General features: G+C 33.5%; 1 protein-coding gene across 1 annotated transcript; it reads right to left on the reverse strand.

Moving 5' to 3' along the window:
* Positions 1 to 5,142: 5,142 nt before the first annotated feature.
* LOC144836070 (adhesion G protein-coupled receptor L2-like) lies at positions 5,143 to 10,135 on the reverse strand. The gene is made up of 4 exons (XM_078691250.1): positions 10,122 to 10,135; positions 8,887 to 8,998; positions 8,152 to 8,436; positions 5,143 to 5,663 (listed from the first exon to the last, which is right to left on the reverse strand). Exons 2-4 carry the CDS (start codon positions 8,978 to 8,980, stop codon positions 5,374 to 5,376), a joined length of 669 nt encoding a protein of 222 aa, XP_078547376.1. The 5' UTR covers positions 8,981 to 8,998; positions 10,122 to 10,135; the 3' UTR covers positions 5,143 to 5,373.
* Between the last annotated feature and the right edge of the window lie 10,646 nt (positions 10,136 to 20,781).

Here is a 20,781-nt window from a genome sequence, read left to right on the forward strand (position 1 = left end):
TCATAGAATTGTTGTACAGTTATGAATAGATGAAACTTTTCTTAGTTATCAAAAAGAAACTAGGAAGTTTACTTTGATTGGCTCAGAAACTTTAACCAATAGCAATGCTTTAGTTAATTACGTCATTATATTAGTAAGAAAACTAAAAAGGAAACACGTTCGTTTGACCTGACACTCAGATTTTGCAGATAATTTGCCGATTAACCGCATATGTACCAATCAAACGAGTGTTTTCATCGAGAGTGACGTAGAAGGAGTGGGACATAGGGTGTTGCTAGATTGTGTCTGTAGTAGGCCTAACATCTGTCTAACATTAACAATTAAGGAGATGTATAACATATTTAATCCTGGTTCCATGATACATTTCTGTATAGTGTTTTTTCTTTTATATTTTGCTTTGTGTATGTAGTCTTGTCTTATTGTTTATGTATTGCCCTTTCATTGTCATGTTTTTATTGTTCTTTTTTTCATAAGGGTAGCCATAATATCAAACCTTGCTCCACACCCCCCCCCCCCCACCCACCAAATTAAATTTGTATTATGACATCACTTTATGCAAAAATGAAGTTGAAGTTGAAAGTCTTTCAACAGGTACGTTTTGTTTCCCATTTTGTGGAATACTTCACCAGTAGACGTAAAGACTTCAGAAAAGGTCAATATCTTCAAAAAACCTTTGAAAACTCACTTTTACACAGAAGCATTTCCTTTGTCTAACTTTGTCAAGCGCCTCTAAACGTTGCATATCGCATACCGGCGCTATATATGTATTGACTGATCGATTAATATATTGATAAAATAATGCATTTAAAATAGGTAAGAAAGTAGAGTAGTAAAGTAAATCATTTCTTTGGAACATAATTTCAATATAATTTTATTGGAAAAATATTCATTCATATTTTTATTTACTGTATACTTGCACATCTACAATAAAGTACGATAGGCCTACTATCTCTCAGACATGTTAATGTATCAGTATCAGTACATATCTTTATTCATCCTTCATGGGGCAATTAAAGATGTATTGTCCCCCAAAAACATGAAAAGATTAATAAAACCAGACTTTGAATAGATTATTTTGTAGTTTTAATAAAGTTAATCACTTCCGTAGAAAAAAATGTAAAAAAAAATGTTTTCACTTATAAAATGACAAAATAAATGGTTAAATTCAACCAAAACCGATTGGCTGGCAGCCAATTTGACTATTTTTTAAATTTAAATTACAGTTTTTTAGGTAAATACAATTTTTTTTGGACCCAACTATTGGTCAAAGTGGACATTAAAATGGCATATTCAACAAAAAAAGTTTTTAATTTTTTTTTCAGGGGGACAATACATCTTTAGCAAAAGAAGGAGATGGATTACAACATCTTAAAATATAAGTACAAATTACAACATCTAATATAAAATATAAAACTCTTAGAATTCTAAAATGTTTAAGTTAGTATAATAAAAAGTTAAAATGTATAATATGATAAAAGAAAAGGTCAGAACACACTCAATTAGTCCACAAACCACATAATTACTTCCACAAGACATTACCAAAAAATAAACAGTACAAAAACACTTTGAAGTAGTTAATAAACTGTAAGAAACATCAAATTAACAAGAGAGGTAATCCACAACCAACCGTCCACACTGAGCAGACATTAAGCGCTGTCTACACTATCAAACTTTATGTGACAATCAAACGTCATATCACTACCATTATTATTTGGGCATATCACTACCATATTTGGGTACATCACACATTTTTGTCTTGAGCATATCACTACCATAATTGGGTACATCACACTTTTTTGTCACATAGTTTGATAGTGTAGAGCTTAATGGAGAAATTATTTTGATTTTATCGTGATTATGGTATTAATCTTCACTTATTTCGGTGGAGTTTAGAATAATTTAAAGTTAAATGCGTAAAAACATGAAAAATAAAAATAACAATAAAAAAGACTATAAATAGGCCATCTCGCAGTTTTTATAAAGTTACGTCATTCATAGAAAAAAGCTCTAAAAAAATAGTGTTTTAAACTTATAAAAAGACAAAATAAACGGTTAAATCCAATAATAAAAGAACCCATTGACTTCCAGTCAATTTGACTATTTTTTGCTTTAAATTACAGTTTTTTCAGGCAAATACTTTTTTTCGATCCAATTTTTGGTTAAAGTGAATAACAATTATGTGATATTAAAATGGCATATTCAATTAACAAAATTGTAAAAATTATTTTTTTCAGGGAACAATATAATACGCACGCACAAAATTCTCTTTGTAAGTCCAAATTGCAAGAGAGATAAACAAACCAGAGTGCGAAGGAGTTGACAGCAATTTAAAGTTAAAATAGTAAATACGTCATTCCCTGAATACTCTTTTTATTACGGCTATTCAATTAATTTGTTTATCAATCGCTTTCATGTAATATTGAAGAGCTATGTTGCTAACAAAAAAATCGATATTTGCTGAAAAGCAAACAAAATAATCTGTTAGCTTTATTGTAAGAGAACTGATGTCTTTATTGATCAAGATTTGATTAAATGTGTACTGTAATGTAAACAGATTCTCTTAAATGGAAATTATAGTTGGATATTAGTGTAAAGAAAATACAAAACAATACAAAACAATACAACAGTTACGCCGTCACTGCATTTGTATTTGAGATAAATGTTACAGTTATTGATTAAGATTTGATTAAATGTGTCGGTAATGTAAACATATTCCCTTATATGGAAATTCTGGCCGGTTATTAGTACAAAAACAATACAAGGAAGAGTAAACATCAGTATAAATGCTCGCCACTACATTTGTATTTGAGATAAATGTTACAGTTATTGACCAAGATTTGATTAAGAACGTATATAGTGTAAACAGATTCTTATATAGCAGTTCTTGCTGGATATTATTAATGCATAAGAAAATACAAAATAACGGAAGAAGGGTAGACAACAGTCTAATTATGCTGACTGTGTGTGCATTTGAGAGTGTTACGGTACTACAATAATTAACCAAACTGGACGTGTTTAGACAGTTTATTTAATCATTTACCTTCGCCAAGGAGGTATATGTAGTCGATCGCGTGTGTTTGTCTGTTAGCAGGATTACTCAAAAAGTAATTACAAGTACAGTAAACTGAAATTGCATTTTCTCTACTTGTCCAAAAATTCCTTTTTTTACAAGAGGCAAGAGTTATAATTTGTGATTATAATGTTAAAACATAATTTGATTTAATTTACAGGTTGTTTGATACGAGTAGTTTTAAAAAACATATTTCTTCTCAAATTCACCCGTTTGTTTTTGGCGTTGCTGTTCTATAGCTAACTGATACTAATGTTAGTTGAAAGACTGGTTACATTGCCATTACACCAAATTCGCATACACAATCATGCTTGAAAGTGAAATTAGCCTAAATCACACACAGCATTAAGACACACACAACGATATATATAATTATATATATATAGAAGAAGTTTACAGTAGGACGATTAGATCGACGATAAATATATAAGCATTTTTTTTTACATAAAACAAAAGAAATTAGAATGGTTTTATTTATTTATGCTGTCTTTGAAAATAAAAACAATAAAATCGTTGTATTGTCACGATATTATTGCTCTTACTAATGATGACGTCATTTGATTGAAAGTGTGGAAATATCATTTTCATCAAAGTAAGCATATGTGGTTATTTTATAGTTCTAGGATGAAAAGTGTTTATATTTCTTTTCATGAAAAATACATATTTGTCTATTTATCGTCGATCGTTATCGTCCTAGTGTAAATTGGTCTTTAGAGAGATACGAGGATTTTGATAGTAAACATGAAAGTCATTTAAAATCTGCAAATTAGTGCTGCACATTTTTCTGACTGTTTTACTTTTCGTTGTGATTTAGCTTTTGGCTTATTTTATTTTGTATCTCTCATTGAGATCCAGCCACTGATACCCACAGCATTGGAATTTTTTAATTCCTGTGTAGGCCTACTGTTACTTTTTCATAAACCCCAAGAGTATGAACCTGTATTTGAACTTATGCTATATAACCAATGATGCTGAGCTCCGTTATATCAAAGAATTTTATGTTTGGTTGCGACATGATCAATTCCACACCCTATGAACTTTTGACTGTTTTTTAATTGACAAATTGGTTTCATCGAATGTTTGCTTACTAGAAATCGGAGAATAATGTACAGAATTTGTCGCAGCCAATCTTAAGAACAAAGGACTGTTACAAGGTCCTATCTTGGTAAGACAAGCTCAGCATCCTGTTATTAGATTGCCTTGCTGTAACTAGAATACTAACATACTATAATATATCGTTAGTTTTTGTTGGAATTCCTCTCTCTCATCTGTGTATTATATCGTATGTTGGCATAGTTTCTTTCTGCAATAGCGGCGCTCAAAGAAGAAATGTACTCCTATCAATTCAATCCATCGCGTACTTTTCAAGCCTCAGTGCACACAATGTTTTTTTTTGTATGAGCACTTAGTGTTTAATACAACCATTGTCATGTCATTACAATAGACCCATTGTACCACTTCCTTGGCTTTATTACATTTTATTATATAATAAATTATTTCTTAATAGTTAATTTATGAGTTAATAATATCTTATTACGTTTATAACCGGTGTGCATTTAATAGAATTCTGTGAAAGATTGAATGATCGTAACAGTCATATGTCTCCATACTGAACTGAATTCCGTTTAAACATAAACGCGTTTCAATTACATACATTTTACATTACTTCGATCCTGTTAATTAATCGCGCCATCGAGCTAGCTATAAAATTCGATGATCTTGTGAATGGAAAGTTTTAATATGTTTAATAATAATAATAATACCACATTTATATAGCGCCCTTTTCATGAGTAATCATGCTCAAAGGCGCTTTACAAGCATTATTACCCCAGTATTTTTTTTGGGATCAAACACGTATGGAAACATACTCCCATAATGCAGCCGGTAACCAGCGCAAAGTTGTGTGTAGATCTAACTGGGTACCCATTTATACACCTGGGTGGAGAGAGGCAACGTAAGTAAAGTATCTTGCCTACGGATACAAGCAATGCGGCGAGAGTTGGATTCGAACCTAGGTCTGACGATCGGTAGTCCAACGTCCAACACACTGCGCCACACGCCCTTACTTCACATTCGTATTCATTGTTTCTATCTTTGCGTTTCAAAAAATCGCATCAGATTATTTTAGATATTAATTAATTAACTAATTAAATTAGAATATTCGATTCGTACGAACAAAGTCTTCGTCTGGTGGAAACGGGCCTAATATTTCTTCTATAAATGCTTGAATTTCAACACCATCCTCATAAAGATTAACAGGTCCTCGCGTGTCACACGCATATCATGAGGCTGTTGTTTTTCCATTAATTGTCTGTGGATAGAGTGTTATTATAGACATGATAAAGTGCGCAATCGGGTTCATTGTAATAATATTGAAACGAATTTCCGTCATCACTGAGAGCGTAGCAACTTTTATGACGAATCTGAAACGCGTTACACTGCTGAACTGATTTGCATAATTGAAAACACTGTATGTTGTTCCTTGTGATGACTTTATGAGCTAATGATAAGTCAGCAATAGCGTTTACAGTCAAACACGCTCCATCAACTAACTTTGCGTATGACTGACTCAGTGGTTGCTTCGGTGGTTCATCTGAAAAAGATGATTAGATCAGTAACACATTAATGTTCGTAAACCCTAAAATGCGCATGCGCATTAATTATCAACCTATGTTGGCTGTCACGCGGCTCTACTCCGCGGCCAAATTCTGAGCGCCATATTTGTTATGGCTCGGATTAAAATTTTTGTCCAATATTAATTTTTAAAATGTTCCACACTTCAGCCAACATTAAATGGGTAAAATGTTATACAGGAGAAAGTAAAAATACTACTTATGAATGATCAACATTTATAAATTTGAGAATTTTTTCTTTTTTTGCGCTACTTTCAACATTAATGTATGTTCTGTAGGTCAAATGAAATGAATTTCCATCTTCTTTCAACAGTAGGTGAATAATTAATGTTTTGTATTCGTGGAATGGTTTGAATATTTTAATTCTTTGAAAGATGCGCTTGTCAGTGTCACAGTGTCATAAGGTCGTGCTATCAATTTAACCTGAATCGCGTTCATTGTAGTCCACCGGATATTCCTAATTCTGAAGTTAATCAACAATAATGCAAATAAAATTATTTTTTTAATATAAATCAATATAGATAAGTGGCATTGCTTTAAATACGCCTCATGTTAATATTACCAGTGAATAAAAAAACGAATAGACAAATCCTAGGCCAAGGCCTCTATTAAGCGCTGACAACATATAACACGTATTGGCAATTTATTAAATTATATTAATTTAGCAATGTACTTTAGTTACTTTAGGAAAGAGAGAAATTACACTCTTCCCAGGTTTCTTTTACCGGAAATATCTTTAGCCATTATACGTGTCGGCCATTGTACTAGAGATCGTCAAACTTTATATTTGAACAATTATGGCGGTGGTATGGATTTAGACTAGAAATTAATATTACCACTATTATTGTCAATTCTTGACCGATTTTGGTTTAATTAAACGATTTGATTAGATGACTGACATGGTATAATTAAATGCATCTCACCGTAATAAAATAAAAATCGATCAAGTATAATATTTTAATTTCCGCACATAAATTCTATCATCAATTACCGGATGCGAGAAGAAAACTAATACATATCTGAAATAGGGTTTTCATGAGGTTAAATAGCGGCCTGTTTTTGCTATTTGAAATAGCCCTGATACTATACTGATTATGTGGTCGAGGACAGAACCCCAAAATATGAAAACTTAATATGACCAAGGCGACCTAACAACAGGACACTGAACACGCATTGCCAAGACAAGAACTTTCTTTCCTTTGATCTTATGTCTGGCTACTCCGACAAATACTAATCTTCCTTCAAATTCTTGCTCTTCCTCCTTGCTTCCTTTCTTATGTCTCTCTCTGACATGGCCTTTTATTTATTTTTTGATTGTTCTAATTGATGTCCCTTTTGATTTTAGTTATTTATATATATTTTCAATTTTTATAAATTCTATTTATTTTAATTTAATTTTTAATTGTTGTATGTTAGTTTCTTGTCTTGTGAGGGTCCCTAATGATCAACTTCGTAAAATATTGTTGAAATAAAATAAATAAATAAATAAGTACTGTACTATGTAGGCCTATATTCCTCGCGGCGCGCGGTGTCTGGGTAATGGAACTGAGCATGTCGCAGCCACTTATAAACACTTTGATCTCCGGAGCTCAGCATCCTGTTGTTAGATTGCCTTGATATGACCGCACAGTACGGAACATTTACTCAAAATATATCAGTGGTTAACTTGCTAAGTGTAGTACAATAATTAACACACTTAAATGGCGCCGTTTAAAAACATTTTATAAGTGTTCTGTTAAACTAATGAGTTTGCAGATAGATATACATTTAACAAACGTCGGCGATGTACAAATCAATACAATTGTTTACTCTTTTTGTGAAATTATATAACCTAAAAAAATGACTGATTGGTTTTATTTGATCGATCGTACTGTCATACAAAATACTGGTTGCAGGCATAGTGCTACATTAAGTGGTGTTTGTGATGGATGGAACGGGCAGGTGTGGATGGGGGTGTAGAGTAGGGGATTGGTGCTTTTAGGTTGCGTGGGTTTAGGATGTGATGAATGGGAAGCGTTCGATGAAATAAAGTAAATGATTCTTTTATTTAAAAAAGAATTATTCTCCTCCTTTTTTTTCCCAAAAAAGGAGGGAGAAGTATAGGTCTAAGCGACGAGGGTGGGATAACCGCATTCATACTCAATCCTTAGTGTTGTGTCTCCATCTCAGTATGTATACAAATTCGGCAATAAATCATCTCATTTGCATCACATGTGTTAGGTCGTTAATGGTAAAGGTATACCGCCTATATAGGCTACGATCAGATACTTGTGAAACACATGTGATACTATATTACGGAATTGTTTTGGAGAAATCGGATGCTCAAAAATCGGATGGCACTTATCAGAACCACCAGCACAAACCCACACTTTACGCTCTTGAATGTTTCGCTTAACAATTATGATTTTTATCAATTCATTGATTGTAATTGATTGTAATTTAATTTACCTGAACCGCATGTGTAATCCACCTCCATGTATTTGTAAATGCCTGGACAAGGATCGCCATACATACTGTAGGACCTCACTGAACATGAGTTCATATCATTACACAAATTAGACGCGTATTCTGATGTATCGTATCCACAACTATGAGCCGGTGACGATGAATGGGGACAGTACACACTTCCAGGCTCATAGCGACCATAATGCGCTGATATTACTTGAATGTTCCCTCCATTTGTGCATGTTATCTGGTGTGTTTGACCCTCGCATATTATTTCTTTTAAATTGCCTGTGCGAAAAGTGAAAGCAAAACGAAATATTTGAATTTCATTGGTGAAAGAATATTATTGGAAACGCTGAAATTTAATAATTCTCAAAAGATTGTTGACTATGAAAAATAGATATTTAAATGAATAAACAATCAGTAGAAGCTAGTATTAACAATGACAATCAAACACCCCTAGGGGGTAAATGAGAGGATGTGGAATTTCTACAGACCCACTGCAGCCACAGGGCAGCGCCTCCAAGATGGACCCTAGGAATACTAAAGTTACTATAGGTTTCCCCACAGTGAGCATTAGGTTATTTTGTATTTTTTCCGGTCTACCCGTAAAACACAGTATTTATGACCATATGTCCCAAAACGGCTCCCCGTACCACATATTTATGTAGTAGAAATTTCTTTATATTGAAGGTAGTGTAAATTTCATTTTATTTATTTGCATACAAAATATCTTACCTTTAGTAAATGCAAAAAATAACGATATCACAGTGACCGAGAGTAACACATTCCACGTATTTTCCAGATAAACTAAACTTGTTCTCGATAACATTTCTTGTTGATGGTAGGTCTAAAAAATGTTGTAATGATTGCGTTAGAATATAATTGGCTAGTTCTATATCGTTACCAGGAAGGTTACTATTTGTAATCGATCACAGGAGAGTATGTACTCAGTTTGCTCGTTACATCACACTTTTTTAAATCCCGCTATCCCACTATTTAGATCTCCCAATTCTGATTCGTTATTCTTCATCGTTAACGATATATTGTCCCCCCGCCAACCACCCCCCCTCCAAAAAATATGGAAAATGAAGATTAATGAAATCAGACATTGAATAGGTTATTTTTTAGTTTTAATAAAGTTAATAACTTCCATAGAACAAAAAAACCGAAACAAAAATACTGTTTTCACTTACAATGACGAAATCAATGGTTAAATTAAACAAAAACCTATATTGACTGGCAGATGTTTTTATGCTTTAGATTACAGTTTCTTCAGGTAAATACATTTTTTTTTTCGATCTAATTTTTGGTCAAAGTGGATAAGTATTATGTGACATTAAAATGGCATATTGAAATGTAAATGCTTTTTCAATACGACAATACAATATATCTTTAAGTTAACAGCAAATTTTGTTTCTGCAACTACAAAAATGGTTTAATAATTGAAGTCTTACGTCTAATGTTTAAGTTCTCATCTTATTATTTATTGAATGGCAGCCAAAATCTAGAACTTTTTACTATTATATTTTTTTTTGTAACCTTACGTTTTTTAAATTTTGTAGGAAGTAACAATATTGTTATTCTTAGTTTGTGGAGGAGGGCATTTGACTGGTTAGCCGGTAAAACTTTCGCAGAACTTGAATCTCATTGACGATTTTAAAACAGATGTTTAAAACGCGCCTTTGAACACAATTAAAAACATCATTTCTTTCAATGCGTTGCTGTTTATCATTACATCAGCTTGGTTCCAACGTAACGCAACCTGCGCAACTTAAGAAAATGCCCTTCGAGTAATCGTGCTTGCCCTCGTCTTCGTAAAATCAAAACCGCGATGTTTACAGCATTTTTGCGTCGTCGGTTCCCACTATTACGCAATATAGCACTTTTCGTCAATACGTCGCTGCGTTGCGTCGCTAGTGGGAACCACGCTTTACATACGTAGATATCATAAACAAAATACCAACACTTACCTTAGCAAGGCATGCATTTTCCAACTGATAAAATGAACGTAATGCACTCTAAATTCAAGTTCCTATGATACGCCCTCATCGTCACTTTTTTCAATGAATATCGATTTTTGTATTAGCATTGATTTGTTTACCACTAGAACGCAACGCATCGAACATCGAAGTATCGACGCAAAGTGCTGTATTGCATATTCACAAGTGGGAACCGACGACGCAATAGTGCTGCAAACATCGCAGGTTTGATTTCACGCAGGCGGGGGCAAACACAATGATTGGAAGGACATTTTCTTACGCTGCGTAGGTTGCGTTACGTTACGTCGCTAGTGGGAATCAAGCTAAAGGCTGGTTTCCTGTCGACGTAAGAGGCAGTTTTTCTAACGTCAGTTACGATTGTTACGTCGATTTTACGTAAGAAACCAACATTTGACAGGAAACCGCTTACGACAATATTTTGGTGAAATCGACGTAAACGCAAGAAAAATAGACGATCGACAGGAAACCGGGGTATCGAATCTCCGTCTGATACGTCGATTTATCGCGAATTAACAGGAAACCGGGATTTTATTGCTTGCGATCACTTGCGTTGCGTTATTAACGATTCTTACGTAAAGTTGACTCCAAGTCAACTTTACGTAAGCGTAAGAGTCGTAAGCGCAAGATATACAATGGAAAAGGATAGGCCTATTTTTAATAGATACGAAAATACGAATTTCATTAATAAAAGCAGCTTTTTTACAACACCTCTTTACCAAAAAAGGATAAAAATTAGCCCTATATTAAAAACGTACAATTATATTAAAGTTCTTTCTATTCACACTTTTCTTTATTTTATTGACACATTCTCATTCCGGTAATTAAGTTCATTAACTATTCTTTTATTAGGAGAAATGATTCGATGTTTTTAAACAATTTAAACCGGCACTATTTTCTCCATCTGAGTTTTTCTAATCAATGTTTTTGTTGTTTGTGTTGTTATAAGAAGCATGCTATTAGACTCTGATGCAGTAGATGTAATATTAAATATACAGAAGGTAAGATATTTAATAACAATTAATAATAATAATAGTAATAATAATAATAATAAAGTTATTAAATAATATTTCCATTCAATATCCCTCCACACTTAATAATAAGAAGCATACAGTAAATACTTGTTAAATAAATTTATTACAAATACATTCTGCACAATACTATTTTATGGATTAGGCCATTTATATAAATTCTCAAAAATAATAGATGCATACACCATGGCATACAGAATATACAATACCGAAAATCAAACCTTTAACTAAATACTAATTACTTACTTATTAACTAAATACATTTTTAAAAAGCAAACACAAACACTTTTACTGATTACCTTAAGTGATATAGGCCCTACAGTAACTTTCTTTGCATACACTGTGTCACACAATATATATGATACAGGAAATTAAACCTTTAAATAAATCTAAAAAGTTGAAATACTAAAACTATAAACATATTTTTAAACTCTGAAACTGTGGTACACTGTACTGTAATTTCTCTCTTTCAGATGGGGCTGAATTAAGGACACAAGTTGATTCAATCTTTCTGGTGTCATTCTTGTATATCTATTTAATAAAGCAAAACAATTTGTAAATGCAACACATACACTTTTAATGTTGATACATTATCAATGTTAATATCAATGTTTTGTTTAATTTTCAGTGGTACTAGAAGCAGACTTTCTGTTCACATGTAAAAATGTTAATAATAAATAAGTGTGATATTTCCTATGTACTGGGCAGTATTTACTTTGGAATCATTATAGGCCTCATTTTGTGTTTAAAATTTGCTCTGTAAAAATATATAACCTTATAAAACTAGTGTGTTGAAGCTTTTCAATAATTATTTTAAATCAAAGAAAAATAATTAAACATATTTAAAGTGTTTTTCACTTGTTTTTCTTAAGTTAATGACTACAAATTTTAATTTTATAGAATTTTCCTGTTAAGCAGCTGACCTACTGTTATAGTTATGTGTACAGTATAGATAACATTTTTAGTTACAAAGATTTAGTTTTTAAACACATTCCAACCAAAGGGCATGTAAAAGAGAAGTTTCACTGTAGATCATTTTTGTTGCAGTTTAGAAGTTGGAATTATTGTGTAGAGTGTGTAGATCCAATACATTAAAATTTTAAAATGTTTTTTTTTTAATTTGGCCTATCATATAAAATAAAGTCACACTAAAAAAAATGAGAGATTTATGCCTAATTTCAAAGCTAGCCTAGGCCTACAGATGGTGGTCCACTTAATTGGCCTAGGCCTAGTACTTGTAGGGCCTAACCTAGTAGGCTAGTATAGGAGGCCTACTACTACTAAGTACTAGGGGCCTAGGCTATAGTAGGTAGGCCTAAAAAAAGGCTTTTAGTAGTAGGCTAGCCTAGGCCTAGGCCTAGTATTACTAAAGTAGGCCTAGGCTAGGCCTACAAGAAGGCTACGGTCTAGGACATTTTTAGTACAGGCCTCTTGCCTATATTACAGTAAAATAGTAGTGGTTATGATGTAGGCCTAGGCCTAGGCATGTTTTATGTAGCTAGTAGGCCTATGTACAGTATATGCCACACAGCATGTATGCCTTTCTAAGCCTAGGCCTAGGCTGCCTACCTGAAAAACAATTGCCTGACATGGGCAACCATCGATCGAGCAAACACGGAAGCGTAAGAAAAAAATTTCAACTTTACGTAACGATCATAAGACGACCGTAAGCGCTTGAAGTTAAAAAAGTCAACTTTACGTAAGGGTCGTTATCGGCTCGTGAGCCTGCGGTTCAGAACGATCAAAACGACGTTCATTTTTGTTCAACTTAACGGAAGAGACGTAACAAACGCAACAATCGTAACAAACGTTAGCATTTCCAAATCTTACGTCGACAGGAAACCAGGCTTTAGTTCCCACTAGCGACGCAACGTAACGCAACCTACAAAACATAATGCTTGGTTTCCACTAGAGACGCAACGCAAGGACGTAACGAAACGTAAGTTAGTTGACCAATCACAAGCGATAGATTATTCGAACTCTCGCTTGTCATTTGTCAACACGATTGCGTTGCGTTTACGTCCTTGCGTTGCGTCCTAGTGGGAACCAAGCTTAAGGAAATGCCTTTCTAATAATATAATAATCACTCCTGCGTGAAATAAAACCTGCGATGTTTGCAGCACTATTGCGTCGTCGGTACAGCACTTTGCGTCGATACGTCGCTGCGTTGCGTTCTAGTGGGAACCACGCTTTACGTTACGCTTACGTTGCGTCCTAGTGAGAAACCCGAGCTTTAACGAAAGAAGCATTTTAAAGGTAAAGGCTGTCATTTATGCCCCCAAAGCTTTGAAGCGCTTCACATTATTCTTCATTTTTCGTTTATCAAACACGTATGGCAGCATACTCCCATAATGTGGGTAATCAGTTTTGTTTGTGTCTTGTGTACCCATTTTTCTTCCCCATGGGTGGAGAGAGAGGCAAATGCAAGTAAAGTTTTTTGCCTAAAGTACACATGCAATGCGATGAGCATTGGACTCGAACCCACAATCTCGCCATCAGTCCAACGTTCAACACACTGCATAACCGCTCTCAGTTAAGCTCAGTCTACACTATCAAACTAGTTTAACAAAAAAGTGTGATGTGCCCATTGGTGGTAGTGGTATGCCCAAGTATGGTAGTGATGACATCATCATGTCCATTATGGGCACTCACATGTTTTTAATAAAGTTTGATTGTGTAGATAGAACTTAACTGAGAGCGGTTATGCAGTGTGTGTCGAACGTTGGACTGATGGTGAGATTGTGGGTTCGAGTTCAATGCTCATCGCATTTCACGTGTACTTTAGACAAGAAACTTTACTTGCATTTGCAGGGAGTGATAGGAAAATAACATCAAAGAGAGAACAAACATTAATTTACCTAAATCTACTTACTTGGATTCGGCAATAAAGATGTATTGAAAAATCTGCATCAACTGCTTTTCGTCTTGGCGCAATAGCGTTTAAAGTGGAAATGACTAAAATCGTAGTTTGTTGTAAATCAACTCCACTTTTTAATTAAAAACACGAAACATCAATGTAACCAATATCAAACGGATATAAGGCTGAACATTTCCCGGGGCGTCAATAATGTAGAGTTAAGTGACACGATTTTTTTTCATTATCAGACCCTTGAGTTTAAAAGAAGGATCTAACGTTGTTTAGTCTATTTTCATTAGGCGAATTTTTTCGCACGAATCGAAAACATCAGCTTATGCGCATTTAGGGCTTCTTTTCTAAGTTATTCTTGCAAACTAAAAAGAGGAACTTCCTTTCAAAATGAATGCTGTAAATTTTGTGAATTGCTACTATAATAATATTGACACAATAATAGGATTTTTTAGACAAAAGAGAGATTTCGCAACCTTACGAATACAATAACGAAAACGGATACGTCACACATTTGTGAAACTTTTAAGCTGATCCCCATTTCATATTCGTAAAGCGTTTTCGTGTTGACGAATATCACCAGTCATATTCGTAACTACAAAACAAGTATAGTTTTTGCCCGAGTTTTTGATCTATTTTGCACATTTTGCATTTGAATCAGGAATGATTCATGGTTATAATATAATTATAGATTTATTGAAAGTAATTTACTAAAGTAATTTACTAAAATGCCAGGTCAATTTTGATAAATAGCAGTTTTTAAAGTCTTTACTCGCTTTGATGTTATACGCTAGGCCTAGGCAGCCAAGCAACACGTACCTGCGCTTCGCTCAAATTTACCGCAGTCATATTTTGGACGGCGCCCTCAATATTTCGTTGCCATGCGAAACAGATTTTTACTGGCTTACGAAAACGAATACGTGTGCGTGACGTATCCGTTTTCGTTATCGTATTCGTAAGATTGTGAAACCTCTCTATTATCTGTGATCAAAATACCATTTTAAACTGTAAAATAAATGTATAATATAAACTTGATCATACCTTATATCTGCATCACAAGTTATCTGACATTAAATTACCTTGTTTATTTTATATTCAATTGGTCTATCTTGAAAAAAAGCCCAGTGGGCTTGATTCGAGGTTGTAAGGTATTATATATTATAATTTTCTTTATGAAATATATTTAATCCAACTGACTTAATCGGGCAAGAGTATGTTGCCCTCTATCATTCATTGTTTATTTTTACGACTATCTGTAATTAATAGACGTGTTTTAAAGTGTATGGTATGGTAATAACACAAATGGGCATTCATCATTGCACTTAGGTCACGTGTTGTAAATCATGACTACACTTTTCATCGGAAACTGACGTAGGAGAGTTTTAACAATGATACTGGAGTACTTAGAGGGCGACATACATTTACCGATACTGGAGTACTTCCAGTATCGGTAAATGTATGTCGCCCTCTATCATCCATTGTTTTTTGTTTATCCAAAAACGAGGTCTGTTGAATATAGAATAACATAAAGAATACATAAAATGATGGAAAAAAAAAGCGAGATTTTCCCAAGAACCAGTAGGAATGTTAAAATTAGTAGGCTTACAATCTTCAAAATTCAATCTTGGTTGTTATTTAAACGTATAAGCCTGCACCAAACTGAAGTTGTAGATATCTTGATGTTTATTATATAATGTGACTATTTATGTAATCGTCGTTTATTTAAGTAAAGTATCTACCTAGTATGCTATTTATTATTAGCTACACTATACTGTTGCTTGTTTTCTCAAAATACAAGCAATTGTTTGTTTGTTTGGTTAGATCAGTTTATCCAAATTACCCCCTCTATCTGTAGGTTGGCACACTAAGTGTTTTATCGGCTACTTTATTTATAGCAAAGGTTTTTATCCAAACGTCAGCAAAGAGCACCTTGTCAATAAAGTAAATCAACACGATGTGTTTTTTATCGGACGTTGTTTCTCGTTATGATGGTTACATTTGTGTCATCTAAAGGTAAGTTACCTTAAGTTAAATACCATTTTAGAACCATGGGTCATTAGGTTAAAAAAAAAGAAAAAAAAATCATTTTTTGGTTTCTAATTATCTTAACTGAAGACTATAATGTATATCTCAACTCGCGCAAAATCTGCTGCTAAGCACGCGCGCGAGACCCTGTTTCCTGAATCCAGTTTGCTGACTGTAATTGAATAATAATACTAGTAATAACAAGAGCAATCAAAGAGCTGCAACCTCCGCCAGGAGTAAGAAGAGGAAAAGGATCAAGAATCGTGATAAAGATCCATCTTTTTTGACATTATTCCAGTCATTTTTTTCTTATAACATTACAAAAAGTCCCGTCGCACCACTTTAAAAAGTAGTCTTAGATTCGTTTTTTATTTTTCATCCATTTTCCCCCTTTTTCTCTTTCTATTTTTCTTTTCTCGTTATTTATTTATTTTTTTTTATTATCCGCACTTGACGGATAACCAATTTGTTATACAAGATCAATAATTAGTCGAGCAAACCATTGTCAAACAAAGGACCATCTTTCGAAAGAAATTTATCTTCGCTGCCCTGTCATATTTGAACAAGGCCATATACATGGCTGCAGTCACGTGCTCAAATTTGAGTTACCGACCGACCGACCAACTGACCGACATAGTGAGCTGTAGAGTCGCGTGCAAAAATGAGCACAGAAAATAAAGCATAAAACAATATAAATGGTACGACAGGAATATTGTTATTCAAGTTATTGCCACAGATTTACATTTTGCATTATTTAAATATTTTGATCAATAGTTGTTTTTTCTTGCACCTGAGTTTTTGAGAAATGTGTCTTTTTCAATCATAAGCCATAATTTGCTGGTTTTGTAATCTTGTTACGAGTAGGAATGAATAAATTAATAATTCTGTATAATATCAATGCTCTTAGAATTAAGTAAATTCTGGTCACGTAATAGTATATAAATAATGAATGTTTATGGCAATGGTACAAATAATGTACCGAACACTTTATTATAATATTGTCTGAAATTACTCACAGACGAGTTGTGCGGTTGACACTCTATTGTCTGTGAATACCTTTTGATATTTTAAAATAATTCTATAGTCAATACATTAGAATACATAAAGTAGTCGTAGAAAAATCTTTCAATCTTTTATCAACCATAGCCGAAGTTTAGTCATGTCTTCTTTGTTTAGGAAATGGGGATGAAATATGTTTAGGTAAAATGTTATTTTTTAAACGATAAAAGTAAAGGTTTGTAATTTATTTAGATCAAAGGCTAGATAATACGTGTGAATAATGTAATATAAATTGCAGTTATAATATCTTACACAAATAGTAAATATCGCTGCTAAGTTCTTGAAATTCCGTTAGCTATTACCGAATGTGGTATGTCGCCCTCAATTATTCATTTGTACATTTTATTTAGTTCTGGTGATACAAGGATTTATCTGTGGCTGCGACACGATCAGTCACATGCTCCGTAACAGAAACTGCGCGCCGCGGAGAACATGTGCATAATACAGTACTGTTGGTATTTGTCGCAGCCAGACATAAGATCAAAGGACTGTTACAAGTTTTTAAGGTGAACTCAGTGTCCTGTTGATACATTGCCTTGCTACTACCAACCGAAAAACAAATTTTTAGTTAGTTTTAAAATAGCTTTTTAAAACAATAGACCTATATTTAGATTTGAAGAAATTGTCACTTGGAAGTAACTAGTGACCACGTAATTTCGATGTGTAAAATGTCTGATTTATGTACAATTTTTCAAAATATCTCCCTCTATGTGTAGATACTACTGAGTTTTAGCTCTTATTATGTAAAAGTATAGCAAATGTTTATTCTACCCGTCCTCACTGAGCAACTAAACGCAGACAAAATTTTAAAGTTGTTAATATTGAAGTTAGAATGTGTATTTATCAGACGTTCTTTCTTTGCCTAATTGTTTTAAAGGCTACACTTGTATTATCAGGTATGTTTTTTTTTTCAATTAAATACAAAGGTATGCCATGGGGTTGTTAACTGAGGAGGCTAGCTTCCTGTTAGATAACTCTCGCGATGAGATGCATTTGAAATCGAATGTTCATCTGTTAAAGTTTAGTTCTAACTTGTTGTTGAATAGATGTGGAGGGAGGCATCACATGTGTATAAATACAATATAAACCATGGTTATCGTAAAATGGGGTACTTTGACATTTTTATTAATTCCAATTCCAATTTCTTTTCGCACACATCGTATTTCTTTTCTTACTCGTCGCATTTCTTTTCTTACTCGTCGTATTTCTTTTCTTACTCGTCGTATTTCTTTTCGCACTCGTCATATTTCTTTTCGTACTCGTCGCATTTCTTTTCGCACTCGTCGTATTTCTTTTCGTAATCGTCGTATTTCTTTTCGCACTCGTCGTATTTCTTTTCGTAATCGTCGAATTTCTTTTCGTACTCGTCGTATATCTTTTAATACTCGTCGTATTTCTTTTCGCACTCGTCGTATTTCTTTTCGTAATCGTCGAATTTCTTTTCGTACTCGTCGTATTTCTCTTCTTACTCGTCGCATTTCTTTTCGTACTCGTCGTATTTCTTTTCGTAGTCGTCGTATATCTTTTAATACTCGTCGTATTTCTTTTCGCACTCGTCGCATTTCTTTTCGCACACATCGTATTTCTTTTCGTACTCGTCGTATTTCTTTTCGCACTCGTCGCATTTCTTTTCGCACTCATCGTATTTCTTTTCGCACTCGTCGTATTTCTTTTCTTACTCGTCGCATTTCTTTTCGTACTCGTCGTATTTCTTTTCGTACTCGTCGTATATCTTTTAATACTCGTCGTATTTCTTTTCGCACTCGTCGTATTTCTTTTCGCACTCGTCGTATTTCTTTTCGTACTCGTCGTATTTCTTTTCGTACTCGTCGTATTTCTTTTCGCACTCGTCGTATTTCTTTTCGCACACATCGTATTTCTTTTTGTACTCGTCGTATTTCTTTTCTTACTCGTCGTATTTATTTTCGTACTCGTCACATTTCTTTTCGCACTAATCATCGTATTTCTTTTCGCACTGATCATCGTATTTCTTTTCGCACTCGTCGTATTTATTTTCGTACTCGTCACATTTCTTTTCGTACTCGTCGTATTTCTTTTCGTACTCGTCGTATTTCTTTTCGTACTCGTCGTATTTCTTTTCGTACTCGTCGTATTTCTTTTCGTACTCGTCGTATTTCTTTTCTTACTCGTCGTATTTCTTTTCGTACTCGTCACATTTCTTTTCGTACTCGTCGTATTTCTTTTCTTTACTCGTCGTATTTCTTTTCGCACTCGTCGTATTTCTTTTCTTACTCGTCGTATTTCTTTTCGTATTCGTCGTATTTATTTTCGTACTCGTCATATTTCTTTTCGCACACATCGTATTTTTTTTGTACTCGTCGTATTTCTTTTCTTACTCGTCGTATTTATTTTCGTACTCGTCACATTTCTTTTCGCACTGATCATCGTATTTCTTTTCTTACTCGTCGTATTTATTTTCGTACTCGTCACATTTCTTTTCGCACTGATCATCGTATTTCTTTTCGCACTCATCGTATTTCTTTTCGCACTCATCGTATTTCTTTTCTTACTCGTCGTTCGTTTCAAACTAATATTTGTAATTATAGCATTACTTGTACTGGGCTTGGTCCTGCTTCATTCATAGAATTACTAATGAAGCAAGTATATCAAGCGGTGATTATCGTTTGATTTAAATATTGTACATACCATACTATTTTCACTATGATGTTGAACGTATTCGTTTTCGTATCTTACATAACAGACACCAGATATGACTGAACTTTATCTTTAGTTGATAGAAGATTTTTTGTTAGAAATTAGAGACACAATGTTTAATCATTACAATTGTAAATATCATGTATATGTATTGTGATGTGACGGATTTTATATTTTGTATGTGGCGTGCATTTCTCCAGTTAGACATTAACTCACCGGTTTGCTTCTATTTAAATAAATAAGTCAAATACAATTGTTATTAACCAATACAAAATCTAACCTAGTTTTGGTAAACATAAATCATTTGTTTTGTTCTCTCTCAATATTATATTTTCTTACACTCGTTTACAATCTTATAATGACATTTTATGGGCTGCTGAATATGTATTGACATTTTCCTGCACTATTGAACAAAGCAGAATACAGGAAGTATAATATTAGTTTAAAAGCCTTATCTACAAATTGGACTCCATCACAATTGTGCTTTTATATTAACTTTGTTATAGCAATATCTTTATATTATATAATAATAAGTAACTATATTATTTGACGTTATTGGTATATTTTCCCATAATCCTACCGATAAGTAAAATTGATTGTTCCATATTAATATTGTAACTGTTTCTTTTAAAAATGAATTTAGAATCTATTATGTGTACTATATATTGTATTGAGATATTGAGGTTTCAAGCTTATATTAAAAAGTGAAGGAGAATGTGCACAATTGTCTTCAAAAGAAAGATATCGGTCATTGGGTACGAATAGGCATTATGAGAGTTAAAATTATATGTGGTTCATTAAAGGTATTAAAAAGTGTAACAGGTTATTACAAAGTGTAACAACTTTATTACAGGTATAAAAATATGCGACAGCAGTTATTGAAAACAAGGCCATATACATGGCTGTAGTCGCGTGCTCAAGTTAGTGTTTACTGACCGACCGACCAACCGACCGACCGAACGACCAACTGACCGAC

Source organism: Antedon bifida, chromosome 2 (assembly GCF_963402885.1).
Source record: "Antedon bifida chromosome 2, ecAntBifi1.1, whole genome shotgun sequence".
Classification (NCBI taxonomy): Eukaryota; Metazoa; Echinodermata; class Crinoidea; order Comatulida; family Antedonidae; genus Antedon; species Antedon bifida.